A 20201-nucleotide genomic window follows, 5' to 3' on the forward strand; every position below is an offset into this window, starting at 1 on the left:
ATCGAGTCTGGACCAGACAATCCAGTGATTAACATCATGAGCGTCGATCTACGCAGCATAAACCAAGTCAGCGAGTCTGACCACCCGATCCCGTTAGTCGCCTTTTACGGCAAGCATGGTTTCTGGAGACCTATTCTAGCCCGGATCCTCACGGGCCAGCTGTTACAGTAAGCCCAGCTTCGTAAGAGTCTTCCTGTCTAATCTGCCTGTCCCTATACAAGTGTACTTAAACAAAACAAAACAATACAAGTGAATTTGGATTCAGAACTTTGTATTTATGTCAGGTACAGACCAATATGAACAGAGTCAATGTCAAATTAGTTGCCGTGGAAATGAACATTAATCTAAAGAATCCCTAAATAACCTGGTCTTTGTGTGCAAACAGTTTCAAGAAAGAATACCAATCAAGTAAGGATAAGATATATGGATGAACAACTTCTTTATGAGAATTAGGAACGAAGTTTCGGTGTAGGTTCTAACACAGTTATCAAGTGATGTACAGAGTACTGTTGACAAGTATATAAATAGTTGCGAGCAGTTTTTTTACATCAATACACAATGCCATTTAGAAAGTGGTCAAATGTAACAAATGTTATGTATGTGATAGCACTTCCTTAGTACAGTACAGATTCTCGTACTTTTGGGGGGTTGAGATCCGTCCGGGATTCGAACCCACACTGCCAGAGTGAGTCACCTTATCGCCAGGACACATGATGAATAGGAAATGGGTGTTCAACGCCACTGCAGCCGGTTATAACTAGGAATGAAGTCTGCATCCGCTTATGATATGGTATGACGTCACGCTAAAAATAGATGTCAGTCGCCATGGACCAGTGTATTTCAAGGTGTGGTGCAAGAGGGGAAATCCCCCGCTATAGATAGATCAACGGTTACACATTCAAATATGGCCTAATAAGTATCAAAATCTGTAGAATAGTATGTATGAAATTCCTTTGAAATAGTGAGGAAACAATGTAGTCAGTTCTTTTATGTTTACATTAGTTGCATAGGTAAAGGAGAATTGTTTTGTTACTGTAAACAGAGTGATGAACTAGGTCACATAACAGCCTTGTCCATTGAATGCAATCAGTTGTGTAAATGTGTTACATTTTTGAAAGAATCTTCTCTTCTTCTCGTGATTTACTAACTGCAATAGTATATTTAATAAACTGGTAAGTTTAACAACTCATGTTCTGATCATTTTGCGATCCCGTTTGACAGCTTCTGAACTTACAAAAAACACGTGAGTAACAAATGAGATATACAATACATTGGAAAGATAACATAATGCTTTTCAGTGGTATTTTAAGTTTATAAACACAATACTGCGAAAAAGTAATTAACAAGTAAATACATAAGCAAATATTCTTACACACTGGCGCACTAAACATATCTCCATTCATTGTGTGCATGCTGTGAAGTTCTAAATTTTGTCAGTCATGAAAAATATACTTTAACCAGGTTTCGAAGCCAAGATACACCTAACACTCTAACTCGCAATTATCTCCTTGTTTTCTCAAAATGGCGAGCGTGACAGTGACCAAGTCGGAAGTGAGCAATGTCACGTGGTCTTGACGCCGCGTGCAATCTACCGGCAGGAAAGTAAATTCGTAGTTCTACCGTTTTTATTAGTTTCAAGAAAATCAGTGATGGTACTCTCGTGTCACTTGATGTTCTGGTTCATGAATCACTTGATTGTCTGATTTGTTTACAGGCTTACATTGCAGGAGTAAGGCTGTGCGGCGTCAGACAATAAATTGTTTTATGCAAATTGTATGAATGCCGGGTGCTACCTTTTCGCGAACACCTGGTGTCATCACTGATTTTCAGTGGTCCATTTATATAATTCCCACAGTTCATTGCCTTTTACGCCAAGCGGATTTCTATTACGACAGAACATCTGGGATGGTTATTCTCTTGCATTGACAATTTAGCTTTACTAACCCATTCTGGCTGCTGTTACTAATTAAGTTAGTAGAATTAACTAAACTTTTTTCTCAGTGTAGCAATAGCACAGGCGCGTTGAAGCGTCACATTTACACCAACTAGAATGTTTTTGGTTTGGTTTGGTCGTTGTTTTACGCCGCACTCAGCAATATTCCAGCTATATGACGGCGGTCGGTAAATAATCGAGTCTGGACCAGACAATCCAGTGATTTACATCATGAACATCGATCCACGCAATTGGGATCGATGACATGCATCAACCAAGTCAGCAAGTCTGACCATCCGATCCCGTAAGTCACCTTTTACGACAAGCATAGTCACCTTTTACGGCTAGCATGGGTTGCTGAAGACCTATTCTATCCCGGAATTTTCACGGATCCAACTAGAATGTACACCAATCCTAAAACCAACCCTATAAGACGAGTGGAGGTAGTGCCACCACAACCACTTACATGACACAATAACACAGTTGCAACACCTGTGCAAGATATGAAGATAAACCACACACGGACGTCAAATCACCAGTTATTACTACAATAACAGCACAGGGAACATCAACACCATATAACAGGCAACACAATGTGCAAAGTGTTTAACCAAATTATGAAAAACGAATAAAAGCGCTGTTGTTACTTAATCACATTGTTTTCAGTATGAGTTACCTGTAGATTTGAGTGAGTGAGTTTTACGCCGCTTTAACAGATATTCTAGCAATATCCAGACGGGGGACACCAGGAACAGGCTTCACACAGTGTACCCATGTGAGGAGTCGAAACCAGGCCTCCGGTGAGAATGGCGAACGCCTTAACCACCAGGCTACCAGACCGCCACGTCTAGATTGGAATTTGGAAACTTTCAGTGGCCAGCCAAACATCTGACATGACGGTCATGTGTTCCGAACAAGTCATGTCCTTCAATGACACACTGAGATTTTATGAACTCGACATACCCTTAGACCTAGTAGGGGCGGTCGGGTAGCCTAGTAGTTAAAGCGTTCGCTCGTCACGCCGAAGATCCGGGTTCGATTTCCGACATGGGTACAATGTGTGAAGCCCATTTCTGGTGTCCCCCGCTGTGATATTGCTGGAATATTGCTAAAAGCGGCGTAAAACCATACTCACTCACTCACTCATTTAACAAGGGTATTTTCACACCTCGCTGTTCGCTTACACTTACTTCTTTAATGAAAATTGTGTGACTGTGCTACTGGTAGGAGTGAGTGAGTATCGTTCTACGCCGCTTTTAGCATGTGTAAGCAATATCACAGCGGGGGACAACGCAAATGTGCTTCACACATTGTAACCATGTCGGGAATCTCACTCACTCACTCACTCACTCACTTAGACCTGGTTCACGGTCTAGACTAGATCTGGACATTCTTACCTTTTGAGTCCACCCACTAGTAATATATTGTCTATAAAACATAAAGGGGCGGTCGGGTAGCCTAGTGGTTAAAGCGTTCGCTCGTCACGCCGAAGACCCGGGTTCGATTCCCGACACGGGTACAATGTGTGAAGCCCATTTCTGGTGTCCCCCGCCGTGATATTGCTGGAATATTGCTAAAAGCGGCGTAAAACCAAACTCACTCACTCATTCACCATAAAACATAAACTGCGTTTTGGTTTTCCCTTGCCATTGATGCCCAGAAGATGGCCTCCAAGTGATTGACTCGCAAATAAAGCATGGTAAAGAAAACAGACAAGTTCAGTTTACCACCAGGAAACACATCCTAGTAGTAGCTTTGTTTGAACATGAGTGAGAGGTGTGACGTGACAGAATAGGATGACAGGTAACTCTAAAAATAGGCTGCCACATTGTTTTCCTGTGGGGAGACGAACCCAGGACTAATTCGGAGAAGTGACACAATACCCTACGGACAATATATGTATTATAATGTTCAGCTATAATTATACTGTTTTTTCCAAATCTGGTAGCATCAATATTTGATAGTGATTCATAGACACCTGCTTCTCATGTCCGGTTGATTTTATGTATTATTGACAAAAAGATATAAACAGTGGGATTTGTCTTTTCTAAATGAGTACGGTTGATAAACATGTATCTCATTAGAGGCTACGTACACACGGAATATTGTTTTGGTTGCTTTTAACGAAAGCAACACAATCTTTTCCATTATCATGCTGCTGGGTAGGTGTTGTAACCAATGCTCCTGGTAATAACATTAAGTTTTCATAAACTAAGGTAGTTTAACTCACATTTCATTTCATAAGTTATTTTAATGTATTTACATGTCTTTGAGACATTCCCTAGTACTTTGACTGGATATAAAGGTGGCCTTGGATCACGCATGCGGCAAGCATGTTTGACCCACATTATGTCATTGTTCTTACCCCCGCTACAGGGCCATGTCAACGATAACAACTACATGATAACAATGGAGAAAATATTTCTATTCTGACATGAAATATTACAAAGCTGCCATTTTAAGTTATGTCAGTGATTATCCTGCTGTTATCACCAACGTATGTCGCGTGATTGTGTGTTCATTGGAAAATCATTGTGGAAGACGAACCAGTGCATGCTCTGTCTACAAATATTTAAAAGAGGGTCATACGACGCTTGATCAAACTTTTTGAAAACATGCAGCAAGATTATAAATGACATTCAAGGTCTCCGTAAAACTTTCATAAAGTTTATGGTAGACATGTAGTGTTACCAAAATAATGTCCTATGTAATTCCCTATTTGACTTTTCTTACACACCTGTGGGCGAGAAAGCCATTTGAGATAACTGTTATCAAACATGTGTGTGAGGTGGAATTCCAGGCCCGCGATTGGTTATGACCTGAGGTCAGATTATGACGGAGAACTTTACTGATTGTAATTCATTGATAAGTTGCTCGTGATTCAGTCGAATGTTCATGACCTGAGGTCAAATTATGACGGACAACTTTACTGATTGTAATTCATTGATAAGTTGCTCGTGCTTCAGTCGAAAGTTCACCTACGTCTGTGTTGAACGTTATTAATTTTAGAGTGTAGACCCCCTGGATGCCACATACACATAAATGTCCCTCCTCTTCAACCCTCACTTCGAAGTCGAATAAAATTAAAAAGAAACTACGCACACTGATACAATTCTCTGTTTTGAATTTGGTGGGAAATACCCTCTTCTGTGATATCATTCAGTGTCTTTTTAGGAAGAGCAAAACATCTGAAAGTGACCCAGGAAAATTCAGTACATAGTAAATCTCGGCATTTTTGACACATAACTAAATCACCATTCATGGCGTTATTTACTCTGTGTTTCAAAAATCTAAATATCGGATATTTACTCGAAGAATTGAATTTTCAAAATAGATTATTAGTGATCATGGGTATCTGTTTGTCATTTACTCACTAATGATAATTTTGAAACGTCGCCTAGAATTGTTTAGAATATTTAGGAAAATACGCCGAAGAGAACGTTCCGCCATATTGGATAGTGTTTACAAAATCACGTTTCAAGTGCCGATTATTATTCAGAGTCCCGTATTAGATCACGTATATTTCCCTGAATTCCTCATACAATTTAGAATCAAATGACAAATGGTCTTTGTCACCAATACAAATTATTTAGATGAAACTAAACGAAATAAATGAGGGGTGTAGACGAACACTGTACTTGTTGACGAACACTGTACTTGTTGAAATATAAAAGCGAATTCAGATTTTACACTGTGTAGTATTTTCTCCTATTAGAGCTATCCATTCGTATAATATTACATACATTGGCTCACGCGTTTGACACTATTCATGGGAAGAGTATCATATCACGAATTATGGAATTAAAAATATAAACAACACAATGATCAAGTAAATTCAACAGAAATCGTGAACGTTTTCGTCCTGACGCCATGACTGACTGAAAGTCACGCACAACGACGGCGGTAGTTATCTGCATTTCTGACGAATTCTCTGGGTTACATTGGAAAACATAAAACAAATAACAGTACGCAGATTGTCAGAATATTTCTGATTACTTACATGACAGTTATGAACATGTATATACGATCCCTCAATCAACGAAAATCCTCCTCTGGAAATCCCGCGAAATTGCTATTTTATAATAAAAGTCAGTCACCGGTATTGATGTCATAGGGGAGTAAACATTGTTGTACATATTTGGTAATTTCTTTGAGGTGAATTTTTTTCACTCATGCGGCATCATGCGGGTTCTTTGACCTTATCAGTTTGCATTATCATCATCATCATCATCATTATAATCAACAGTTCGCGGAAACGTTTTTAGGTTTAGGTGTAGGGTCACAATATTTATGAATAGTAAGCAGTACGTCGGATGACGTCACTCGTTGTGTTATTTATGTATTAATGCGCATTATGTATTAATGCGCCACTGCGATCATGAGAATAGACAAAATGCATCGATTCGATGCTAAAGAGATGCGATTTTAGGGTGTGTAAGAAACAGATTACTGCACTCGTGCCTGTCAGATACCATTTATCTTACAACTCGTTGTTTAAAGCGTATTTCGCGTGTTATATACGTTTTGAAACAACTCATTGTAAGATAAATGGTATCTGACAGGCACTCGTCTAGTAATCTCTATGTACCATATGTTCCTGTGGTTGTTCGGGTGAACGCTTCACTTGCCTTTGCATGTGTTTGTTCGGAGGACTCCCTCACCTTTTCGCAAACACTTGGTATCATCACCATTGTGATTCATAAACACATGCTTATGATATTGTCGCGATCGTACGGCGGTGGAGTAGCCGAAGGCCCGGGTTCGATTCCCTACATGTGTACAATGTGTGAAGCCCGTTTCTGGTGTCCCCCGCCGTAATGTTGCTGGAATATAACTAAAAGCGGCGTGAAACAAAACTGACTCAAGCAACAGTTGCAAACACACGCAAACAAACTTGTGTTAGTAAGCATATAGCCTTCAACTGGTTCGTCCCTGCTATTTCGCTACATACAGACGATTACAATTTGTGGAAACATCAAGAAAACGGGTAATCCACTCTGAGAGAGCAAAGGTCGGCTACGTAAAGGATTGACTGTAAGATCAGGCAGGCTGGTATGTGGCTCGTAGTCTTCCGTCGACATAGTCACGGGACGTGACGGGTTTATATTTGTTGGACCCATCCAGACACTCAATAACAACCTCATCGTCAGGATCCACAAACAGGGCAACAGACTGTCGACAACAAGCCTTCATCTTCTCGTGGTGTGGGATGATCACTCGGTGGACCTGGTGACATGAGACAATTGTGGTATGCAGTTCACATATGCAGTGTGTACAGTCTGCTTGTGAAGATCTAATGAAGCAATAGACTGTTTTAATTAGGATCCAATTAGTTTGTTACTGCTGTTTAATCCTCTTAATCATGTTATCCTTATCCTTACTGTACATCTAGCTTCATAACCCCCGTGCTTCATCACCTGTGTGCTATTTGTTATTTTTACTGTACATCTGGCTTCATCATCTGTGTGCTATTTGTTATCCTTACTGTACATTTGGCTTCATTACCCCTGTGATTCATTACCATGTGCTATTTGTTATCCTTACTGTACATCTGGCTTCATCATCTGTGTGCTATTTGTTATCCTAACTGTACATTTGGCTTCATTACCCCTGTGCTTCATCAGCTGTGTGCTATTTGTTATCCTTACTGTACATCTGGCTTCATTACCCCTGTGCTATTTGTTATTCTCACTGTACATCTGGCTTCATTACCATGTGCTATTTGTTATCCTAACTGTACATTTGGCTTCATTACCCCTGTGATTCATTACCTGTGTGCTATTTGTTATCCTAACTGTACATCTGGCTTCATTACCCCTGTGATTCATTACCATGGGCTATTTGTTATTCTTACTGTACATCTGGCTTCATCACCTGTGTGCTATTTGTTATCCTTACTGTACATCTGGCTTCATCACCTGTGTGCTATTTGTTATCCTTACTGTACATCTCGCTTCATCACCTGTGTGCTATTTGTTATCCTTACTGTACATCTGGCTTCATCATCTATGTGCTATTTGTTATCCTTACTGTACATCTGGCTTCATCACCTGTGTGCTATTTGTTATCCTAACTGTACATTTGGCTTCATCATCTATGTGCTATTTGTTATCCTTACTGTACATCTGGCTTCATCACCTGTGTGCTATTTGTTATCCTAACTGTACATTTGGCTTCATTACCCCTTTGATTCATTACCATGGGCTATTTGTTATCCTTACTGTACATCTGGCTTCATCATCTATGTGCTATTTGTTATCCTTACTGTACATCTCGCTTCATCACCTGTGTGCTATTTGTTATCCTTACTGTACATCTGGCTTCATCACCTGTGTGCTATTTGTTATCCTTACTGTACATCTCGCTTCATTACCCGTGTGCTATTTGTTATCCTAACTGTACATTTGGCTTCATCATCTATGTGCTATTTGTTATCCTTACTGTACATCTGGCTTCATTACCCGTGTGCTATTTGTTATCCTTACTGTACATGTGGCTTCGTCATCTATGTGCTATTTGTTATCCTTACTGTACATCTCGCTTCATCACCTGTGTGCTATTTGTTATCCTTACTGTACATCTGGCTTCATCATCTATGTGCTATTTGTTATCCTTACTGTACATCTGGCTTCATCACCTGTGTGCTATTTGTTATCCTAACTGTACATTTGGCTTCATCATCTATGTGCTATTTGTTATCCTTACTTTACACCTGGCGTCATCACCTGTGTGCTATTTGTTATCCTAACTGTACATTTGGCTTCATTACCCCTGTGATTCATTACCATGGGCTATTTGTTATCCTTACTGTACATCTGGCTTCATCATCTATGTGCTATTTGTTATCCTTACTGTACATCTGGCTTCATCACCTGTGTGCTATTTGTTATCCTTACTGTACATCTGGCTTTATTACCCCTGTGCTATTTGTTATCCTTACTGTACATCACGCTTCATCACCTGTGTGCTATTTGTTATCCTTACTGTACATCTGGCTTCATCATCTATGTGCTATTTGTTATCCTTACTGTACATCTCGCTTCATTACCCGTGTGCTATTTGTTATCCTAACTGTACATTTGGCTTCATCATCTATGTGCTATTTGTTATCCTTACTGTACATCTGGCTTCATTACCCGTGTGCTATTTGTTATCCTTACTGTACATGTGGCTTCATCATCTATGTGCTATTTGTTATCCTTACTGTACATCTCGCTTCATCACCTGTGTGCTATTTGTTATCCTAACTGTACATCTGGCTTCATCACCTGTGTGCTATTTGTTATCCTAACTGTACATTTGGCTTCATCATCTATGTGCTATTTGTTATCCTTACTTTACACTTGGCTTCATCACCTGTGTGCTATTTGTTATCCTAACTGTACATTTGGCTTCATTACCCCTGTGATTCATTACCATGGGCTATTTGTTATCCTTACTGTACATCTGCCTTCATCATCTATGTGCTATTTGTTATCCTTACTGTACATCTGGCTTCATCACCTGTGTGCTATTTGTTATCCTTACTGTACATCTGGCTTCATCATCTATGTGCTATTTGTTATCCTTACTGTACATCTGGCTTCATCACCTGTGTGCTATTTGTTATCCTTACTGTACATCTGGCTTCATCATCTATGTGCTATTTGTTATCCTTACTGTACATCTGGCTTCATCATCTATGTGCTATTTGTTATCCTTACTGTACATCTGGCTTCATCACCTGTGTGCTATTTGTTATCCTTACTGTACATCTGGCTTCATCATCTATGTGCTATTTGTTATCCTTACTGTACATCTGGCTTCATTACCCGTGTGCTATTTGTTATCCTTACTGTACATGTGGTTTCATCATCTATGTGCTATTTGTTATCCTTACTGTACATCTCGCTTCATCACCTGTGTGCTATTTGTTATCCTTACTGTACATCTGGCTTCATCACCTGTGTGCTATTTGTTATCCTAACTGTACATTTGGCTTCATCATCTATGTGCTATTTGTTATCCTTACTTTACACCTGGCTTCATCACCTGTGTGCTATTTGTTATCCTAACTGTACATTTGGCTTCATTACCCCTGTGATTCATTACCATGGGCTATTTGTTATCCTTACTGTACATCTGGCTTCATCATCTATGTGCTATTTGTTATCCTTACTGTACATCTGGCTTCATCACCTGTGTGCTATTTGTTATCCTTACTGTACATCTGGCTTCATCATCTATGTGCTATTTGTTATCCTTACTGTACATCTGGCTTCATCACCTGTGTGCTATTTGTTATCCTTACTGTACATATGGCTTCATCATCTATGTGCTATTTGTTATCCTTACTGTACATCTGGCTTCATCACCTGTGTGCTATTTGTTATCCTTACTGTACATCTGGCTTCATCATCTATCTGCTATTTGTTATCCTTACTGTACATCTGGCTTCATCACCTGTGTGCTATTTGTTATCCTTACTGTACATCTGGCTTCATCATCTATGTGCTATTTGTTATCCTTACTGTACATCTCGCTTCATCACCTGTGTGCTATTTGTTATCCTAACTGTACATCTGGCTTCATTACCCCTGTGATTCATTACCATGTGCTATTTGTTATCCTAACTGTACATCTGGCTTCATCACTTGTGTGCTATTTGTTATCCTTACTGTACATTTCGCTTCATCACCTGTGTGCTATTTGTTATCCTTACTGTACATCTGGCTTCATCACCTGTGTGCTATTTGTTATCCTTACTGTACATCTCGCTTCTTCACCTGTGTGCTATTTGTTATCCTTACTGTACATCTAGCTTCATCATCTATGTGCTATTTGTTATCCTTACTGTACATCTCGCTTCATCACCTGTGTGCTATTTGTTATCCTAACTGTACATTTGGCTTCATTACCCCTGTGATTCATTACCATGGGCTATTTGTTATCCTTACTGTACATCTGGCTTCATCATCTGTGTGCTATTTGTTATCCTTACTATACATCTGGCTTCATTACCCGTGTGATTCATCAGCTGTGTGCTATTTGTTATCCTAACTGTACATCTGGCTTCATCACCTGTGTGCTATTTGTTATTCTTACTGTACATCTGGCTTCATTACCCGTGTGATTCATTACCTTGTGCTATTTGTTATCCTTACTGTACATCTCGCTTCATCATCTATGTGCTATTTGTTATCCTTACTGTACAGCTGGCTTCATTACCCCTGTGCTTCATCAGCTGTGTGCTATTTGTTATCCTAACTGTACATCTGGCTTCATTACCCCTGTGCTATTTGTTATTCTCACTGTACATCTAGCTTCATTACCATGTGCTATTTGTTATCCTAACTGTACATTTGGCTTCATTACCCCTGTGATTCATTACCATGGGCTATTTGTTATCCTTACTGTACATCTGGCTTCATCACCTGTGTGCTATTTGTTATCCTTACTATACATCTAGCTTCATTACCCCTGTGCTATTTGTTATTCTTACTGTACATCTGGCTTCATTACCATGTGCTATTTGTTATCCTAACTGTACATTTGGCTTCATTACCCCTGTGCTTCATCAGCTGTGTGCTATTTGTTATCCTTACTGTACATCTGGCTTCATCAGCTGTGTGCTATTTGTTATCCTTACTGTACATCTCGCTTCATCACCTGTGTGCTATTTGTTATCCTTACTGTACATCTTGCTTCATTACCCGTGTGCTTAATCACCATGTGCTATGTGTTATCCTTACTGTACATCTGGATTCATTACCCCCGTGCTATTTGTTATTCTTACTGTACATCTGGCTTCATTACCATGTGCTATTTGTTATCCTAACTGTACATTTGGCTTCGTTACCCCTGTGCTTAATCAGCTGTTTGCTATTTGTTATCCTTACTCTACAGCTGGCTTCATCATCTGTGTGCTATTTGTTATCCTTACTGTACATCTGGCTTCATCACCTGTGTGCTATTTGTTATTCTTACTGTACATCTGTCTTCATTACCCGTGTAATTCATTACCATGTGCTATTTGTTATCCTTACTGTACATCTGGCTTCATCACCTGTGTGCTATTTGTTATCCTAACTGTACATCTGGCTTCATTACCCGTGTGACTCATTACCATGTGCTATTTGTTATCCTTACTGTACATCTCGCTTCATCACCTGTGTGCTATTTGTTATTCTTACTGTACATCTGGCTTCATCACCTGTGTGCTATTTGTTATTCTTACTGTACATCTGGCTTCATTACCCGTGTGATTCATTACCATGTGCTATTTGTTATCCTTACTGTACATCTCGCTTCATCACCTGTGTGCTATTTGTTATCCTAACTGTACATCTGGCTTCATTACCCGTGTGATTCATTACCATGTGCTATTTGTTATCCTTACTGTACATCACGCTTCATCACCTGTGTGCTATTTGTTATCCTAACTGTACATCTGGCTTCATCACCTGTGTGCTATTTGTTATTCATACTGTACATCTGGCTTCATTACCCCTGTGATTCATTACCATGTGCTATTTGTTATCCTTACTGTACAGCTGGCTTCATCATCTGTGTGCTATTTGTTATCCTTACTGTACATCTGGCTTCATTACCCGTGTGATTCATTACCATGTGCTATTTGTTATACTTACTGTACATCACGCTTCATCACCTGTGTGCTATTTGTTATCCTAACTGTACATCTGGCTTCATCACCTGTGTGCTATTTGTTATTCTTACTGTACATCTGGCTTCATTACCCGTGTGATTCATTACCATGTGCTATTTGTTATCCTTACTGTACATCTCGCTTCATCACCTGTGTGCTATTTGTTATCCTAACTGTACATCTGGCTTCATTACCCGTGTGATTCATTACCATGTGCTATTTGTTATCCTTACTGTACATCACGCTTCATCACCTGTGTGCTATTTGTTATCCTAACTGTACATCTGGCTTCATCACCTGTGTGCTATTTGTTATTCTTACTGTACATCTGGCTTCATTACCCCTGTGATTCATTACCATGTGCTATTTGTTATCCTTACTTTACAGCTGGCTTCATCATCTGTGTGCTATTTGTTATCCTAACTGTACATCTGGCTTCATCACCTGTGTGCTATTTGTTATTCTTACTGTACATCTGTCTTCATTACCCGTGTGATTCATTACCATGTGCTATTTGTTATCCTTACTGTACATCTCGCTTCATCACCTGTGTGCTATTTGTTATCCTAACTGTACATCTGGCTTCATCACCTGTGTGCTATTTGTTATCCTTACTGTACATCTGGCTTCATTACCCCTGTGATTCATTACCATGTGCTATTTGTTATCCTTACTGTACATCTGGCTTCATCATCTGTGTGCTATTTGTTATCCTTACTGTACATCTGGCTTCATCAGCTGTGTGCTATTTGTTATCCTTACTGTACATCTGCCTTCATCATCTGTGTGCTATTTGTTCTTCTTACTGTACATCTGTCTTCATTACCCGTGTGATTCATTACCATGTGCTATTTGTTATCCTTACTTTACATCTCGCTTCATCACCTGTGTGCTATTTGTTATTCTTACTGTACATCTCGCTTCATCACCTGTGTGCTATTTGTTATTCTTACTGTACATCTGGCTTCATCACCTGTGTGCTATTTGTTATCCTTACTGTACATCTGGCTTCATCACCTGTGTGCTATTTGTTATTCTTACTGTACATCTGGCTTCATTACCCGTGTGATTCATTACCATGTGCTATTTGTTATCCTTACTGTACATCTCGCTTCATCACCTGTGTGCTATTTGTTATCCTAACTGTACATCTGGCTTCATTACCCGTGTGATTCATTACCATGTGCTATTTGTTATCCTTACTGTACATCACGCTTCATCACCTGTGTGCTATTTGTTATCCTAACTGTACATCTGGCTTCATCACCTGTGTGCTATTTGTTATTCTTACTGTACATCTGGCTTCATTACCCCTGTGATTCATTACCATGTGCTATTTGTTATCCTTACTTTACAGCTGGCTTCATCATCTGTGTGCTATTTGTTATCCTAACTGTACATCTGGCTTCATCACCTGTGTGCTATTTGTTATTCTTACTGTACATCTGTCTTCATTACCCGTGTGATTCATTACCATGTGCTATTTGTTATCCTTACTGTACATCTCGCTTCATCACCTGTGTGCTATTTGTTATCCTAACTGTACATCTGGCTTCATCACCTGTGTGCTATTTGTTATCCTTACTGTACATCTGGCTTCATTACCCCTGTGATTCATTACCATGTGCTATTTGTTATCCTTACTGTACATCTGGCTTCATCATCTGTGTGCTATTTGTTATCCTTACTGTACATCTGGCTTCATCAGCTGTGTGCTATTTGTTATCCTTACTGTACATCTGCCTTCATCATCTGTGTGCTATTTGTTCTTCTTACTGTACATCTGTCTTCATTACCCGTGTGATTCATTACCATGTGCTATTTGTTATCCTTACTTTACATCTCGCTTCATCACCTGTGTGCTATTTGTTATTCTTACTGTACATCTCGCTTCATCACCTGTGTGCTATTTGTTATTCTTACTGTACATCTGGCTTCATCACCTGTGTGCTATTTGTTATCCTTACTGTACATCTGGCTTCATCACCTGTGTGCTATTTGTTATTCTTACTGTACATCTGTCTTCATTACCCGTGTGATTCATTTCCATGTGCTATTTGCTATCCTTACTGTACATCTGGCTTCATCACCTGTGTGCTATTTGTTATCCTTACTGTACATCTCGCTTCATCACCTGTGTGCTATTTGTTATCCTTACTGTACATCTCGCTTCATCATCTATGTGCTATTTGTTATCCTTACTGTACATCTCGCTTCATCACCTGTGTGCTATTTGTTATCCTAACTGTACATCTGGCTTCATTACCCCTGTGATTCATTACCATGTGCTATTTGTTATCCTTACTGTGCATCTCGCTTCATCATCTATGTGCTATTTGTTATCGTTACTGTACATCTCGCTTCATCACCTGTGTGCTATTTGTTATCCTAACTGTACATCTGGCTTCATTACCCCTGTGATTCATTACCATGTGCTATTTGTTATCCTTACTGTACATCTCGCTTCATCATCTATGTGCTATTTGTTATCCTTACTGTACATCTCGCTTCATCACCTGTGTGCTATTTGTTATTTTTACTGTACATCTGGCTTCATCACCTGTGTGCTATTTGTTATTCTTACTGTACATCTGGCTTCATTACCCCTGTGATTCATTACCATGTGCTATTTGTTATCCTTAGTGTACATCTGGCTTCATCATCTATGTGCTATTTGTTATCCTTACTGTACATCTCGCTTCATCACCTGTGTGCTATTTGTTATTTTAACTGTACATCTGGCTTCATCACCTGTGTGCTGTTTGTTATCCTAACTGTACATCTGGCTTCATTACCCGTGTGATTCATTACCATGTGCTATTTGTTATCCTTACTGTACATCACGCTTCATCACCTGTGTGCTATTTGTTATCCTAACTGTACATCTGGCTTCATCACCTGTGTGCTATTTGTTATTCTTACTGTACATCTGGCTTCATTACCCCTGTGATTCATTACCATGTGCTATTTGTTATCCTTACTGTACAGCTGGCTTCATCATCTGTGTGCTATTTGTTATCCTAACTGTACATCTGGCTTCATTACCCGTGTGATTCATTACCATGTGCTATTTGTTATCCTTACTGTACATCACGCTTCATCACCTGTGTGCTATTTGTTATCCTAACTGTACATCTGGCTTCATCACCTGTGTGCTATTTGTTATTCTTACTGTACATCTGGCTTCATTACCCGTGTGATTCATTACCATGTGCTATTTGTTATCCTTACTGTACATCTCGCTTCATCACCTGTGTCCTATTTGTTATCCTAACTGTACATCTGGCTTCATTACCCGTGTGATTCATTACCATGTGCTATTTCTTATCCTTACTGTACATCACGCTTCATCACATGTGTGCTATTTGTTATCCTAACTGTACATCTGGCTTCATCACCTGTGTGCTATTTGTTATTCTTACTGTACATCTGGCTTCATTACCCCTGTGATTCATGACCATGTGCTATTTGTTATCCTTACTTTACAGCTGGCTTCATCATCTGTGTGCTATTTGTTATCCTAACTGTACATCTGGCTTCATCACCTGTGTGCTATTTGTTATTCTTACTGTACATCTGTCTTCATTACCCGTGTGATTCATTACCATGTGCTATTTGTTATCCTTACTGTACATCTGGCTTCATCACCTGTGTGCTATTTGTTATCCTAACTGTACATCTGGCTTCATCACCTGTGTGCTATTTGTTATCCTTACTGTACATCTGGCTTCATTACCCCTGTGATTCATTACCATGTGCTATTTGTTATCCTTACTGTACATCTGGCTTCATCACCTGTGTGCTATTTGTTATCCTTACTGTACAACTGGCTTCATCACCTGTGTGCTATTTGTTATCCTTACTGTACATCTGGCTTCATCACCTGTGTGCTATTTGTTATTCTTACTGTACATCTGTCTTCATTACCCGTGTGATTCATTACCATGTGCTATTTGTTATCCTTACTTTACATCTCGCTTCATCACCTGTGTGCTATTTGTTATTCTTACTGTACATCTCGCTTCATCACCTGTGTGCTATTTGTTATTCTTACTGTACATCTGGCTTCATCACCTGTGTGCTATTTGTTATCCTTACTGTACATCTGGCTTCATCACCTGTGTGCTATTTGTTATCCTTACTGTACATCTCGCTTCATCACCTGTGTGCTATTTGTTATCCTTACTGTACATCTCGCTTCATCATCTATGTGCTATTTGTTATCCTTACTGTACATCTCGCTTCATCACCTGTGTGCTATTTGTTATCCTAACTGTACATCTGGCTTCATTACCCCTGTGATTCATTACCATGTGCTATTTGTTATCCTTACTGTGCATCTCGCTTCATCATCTATGTGCTATTTGTTATCGTTACTGTACATCTCGCTTCATCACCTGTGTGCTATTTGTTATCCTAACTGTACATCTGGCTTCATTACCCCTGTGATTCATTACCATGTGCTATTTGTTATCCTTACTGTACATCTCGCTTCATCATCTATGTGCTATTTGTTATCCTTACTGTACATCTCGCTTCATCACCTGTGTGCTATTTGTTATTTTTACTGTACATCTGGCTTCATCACCTGTGTGCTATTTGTTATTCTTACTGTACATCTGGCTTCATTACCCCTGTGATTCATTACCATGTGCTATTTGTTATCCTTAGTGTACATCTGGCTTCATCATCTATGTGCTATTTGTTATCCTTACTGTACATCTCGCTTCATCACCTGTGTGCTATTTGTTATTTTTACTGTACATCTGGCTTCATCACCTGTGTGCTATTTGTTATCCTAACTGTACATCTGGCTTCATTACCCGTGTGATTCATTACCATGTGCTATTTCTTATCCTTACTGTACATCTGTCTTCATTACCCGTGTGATTCATTACCATGTGCTATTTGTTATGCTTACTGTACATCTGGCTTCATCACCTATGTGCTATTTGTTATCCTAACTGTACATCTGTCTTCATTACCCGTGTGATTCATTACCATGTGCTATTTGTTATCCTTACTGTACATCTGGCTTCATCACCTGTGTGCTATTTGTTATCCTAACTGTACATCTGGCTTCATCACCTGTGTGCTATTTGTTATCCTTACTGTACATCTGGCTTCATTACCCCTGTGATTCATTACCATGTGCTATTTGTTATCCTTACTGTACATCTGGCTTCATCACCTGTGTGCTATTTGTTATCCTTACTGTACAACTGGCTTCATCACCTGTGTGCTATTTGTTATCCTTACTGTACATCTGGCTTCATCACCTGTGTGCTATTTGTTATTCTTACTGTACATCTGTCTTCATTACCCGTGTGATTCATTACCATGTGCTATTTGTTATCCTTACTTTACATCTCGCTTCATCACCTGTGTGCTATTTGTTATTCTTACTGTACATCTCGCTTCATCACCTGTGTGCTATTTGTTATTCTTACTGTACATCTGGCTTCATCACCTGTGTGCTATTTGTTATCCTTACTGTACATCTGGCTTCATCACCTGTGTGCTATTTGTTATCCTTACTGTACATCTCGCTTCATCACCTGTGTGCTATTTGTTATCCTTACTGTACATCTCGCTTCATCATCTATGTGCTATTTGTTATCCTTACTGTACATCTCGCTTCATCACCTGTGTGCTATTTGTTATCCTAACTGTACATCTGGCTTCATTACCCCTGTGATTCATTACCATGTGCTATTTGTTATCCTTACTGTGCATCTCGCTTCATCATCTATGTGCTATTTGTTATCGTTACTGTACATCTCGCTTCATCACCTGTGTGCTATTTGTTATCCTAACTGTACATCTGGCTTCATTACCCCTGTGATTCATTACCATGTGCTATTTGTTATCCTTACTGTACATCTCGCTTCATCATCTATGTGCTATTTGTTATCCTTACTGTACATCTCGCTTCATCACCTGTGTGCTATTTGTTATTTTTACTGTACATCTGGCTTCATCACCTGTGTGCTATTTGTTATTCTTACTGTACATCTGGCTTCATTACCCCTGTGATTCATTACCATGTGCTATTTGTTATCCTTAGTGTACATCTGGCTTCATCATCTATGTGCTATTTGTTATCCTTACTGTACATCTCGCTTCATCACCTGTGTGCTATTTGTTATTTTTACTGTACATCTGGCTTCATCACCTGTGTGCTATTTGTTATCCTAACTGTACATCTGGCTTCATTACCCGTGTGATTCATTACCATGTGCTATTTCTTATCCTTACTGTACATCTGTCTTCATTACCCGTGTGATTCATTACCATGTGCTATTTGTTATGCTTACTGTACATCTGGCTTCATCACCTATGTGCTATTTGTTATCCTAACTGTACATCTGTCTTCATTACCCGTGTGATTCATTACCATGTGCTATTTGTTATCCTTACTGTACATCTCGCTTCATCACCTGTGTGCTATTTGTTATCCTAACTGTACATCTGGCTTCATCACCTGTGTGCTATTTGTTATCCTTACTGTACATCTGGCTTCATTACCCCTGTGATTCATTACCATGTGCTATTTGTTATCCTTACTGTACAGCTGGCTTCATCATCTGTGTGCTATTTGTTATCCTTACTGTACATCTGGCTTCATCACCTGTGTGCTATTTGTTATTCTTACTGTACATCTGTCTTCATTACCCGTGTGATTCATTTCCATGTGCTATTTGTTATCCTTACTGTACATCTGGCTTCATCACCTGTGTGCTATTTGTTATCCTTACTGTACATCTCGCTTCATCACCTGTGTGCTATTTGTTATCCTTACTGTACATCTCGCTTCATCATCTATGTGCTATTTGTTATCCTTACTGTACATCTGGCTTCATCACCTGTGTGCTATTTGTTATCCTAACTGTACATCTGGCTTCATTACCCCTGTGATTCATTACCATGTGCTATTTGTTATCCTTACTGTGCATCTCGCTTCATCATCTATGTGCTATTTGTTATCCTTACTGTACATCTCGCTTCATCACCTGTGTGCTATTTGTTATCCTAACTGTACATCTGGCTTCATTACCCCTTTGATTCATTACCATGTGCTATTTGTTATCCTTACTGTACATCTGGCTTCATCATCTATGTGCTATTTGTTATTCTTACTGTACATCTGGCTTCATCACCTGTGTGCTATTTGTTATCCTTACTGTACATCTGGCTTCATCACCTGTGTGCTATTTGTTATCCTTACTGTACATCTCGCTTCATCACCTGTGTGCTATTTGTTATCCTTACTGTACATCTCGCTTCATCATCTATGTGCTATTTGTTATCCTTACTGTACATCTCGCTTCATCACCTGTGTGCTATTTGTTATCCTAACTGTACATCTGGCTTCATTACCCCTGTGATTCATTACCATGTGCTATTTGTTATCCTTACTGTGCATCTCGCTTCATCATCTATGTGCTATTTGTTATCGTTACTGTACATCTCGCTTCATCACCTGTGTGCTATTTGTTATCCTAACTGTACATCTGGCTTCATTACCCCTGTGATTCATTACCATGTGCTATTTGTTATCCTTACTGTACATCTCGCTTCATCATCTATGTGCTATTTGTTATCCTTACTGTACATCTCGCT

General features: G+C 39.4%; 2 protein-coding genes across 2 annotated transcripts in view; both read right to left on the minus strand.

Annotated features, from left to right (window-relative positions):
* Positions 1-2140, minus strand: part of LOC124133511 — an 83314-nt gene extending 81174 nt beyond the window's left edge. Inside the window, exon 1 of the mRNA XM_048384469.1 lies at positions 639-2140. Within this exon, the coding sequence (XP_048240426.1) occupies positions 639-712 (74 nt within the window). The 5' untranslated portion in view covers positions 713-2140. The remainder of the gene's footprint in view (positions 1-638) is intronic.
* A 4439-nt stretch (positions 2141-6579) lies between these two features.
* The window catches only part of LOC124128547 (UPF0676 protein C1494.01-like), a 79518-nt gene continuing 65896 nt past the window's right edge, over positions 6580-20201 (minus strand). The window contains exon 8 of the mRNA XM_048383775.1: positions 6580-7159. Coding sequence (XP_048239732.1) covers positions 6974-7159 — 186 coding nt within the window. The 3' untranslated portion in view covers positions 6580-6973. The remainder of the gene's footprint in view (positions 7160-20201) is intronic.

Source organism: Haliotis rufescens, unplaced genomic scaffold (assembly GCF_023055435.1).
Source record: "Haliotis rufescens isolate VD_foot unplaced genomic scaffold, xgHalRufe1.0.p SCAF_5, whole genome shotgun sequence".
Taxonomy (NCBI): domain Eukaryota; kingdom Metazoa; phylum Mollusca; class Gastropoda; order Lepetellida; family Haliotidae; genus Haliotis; species Haliotis rufescens.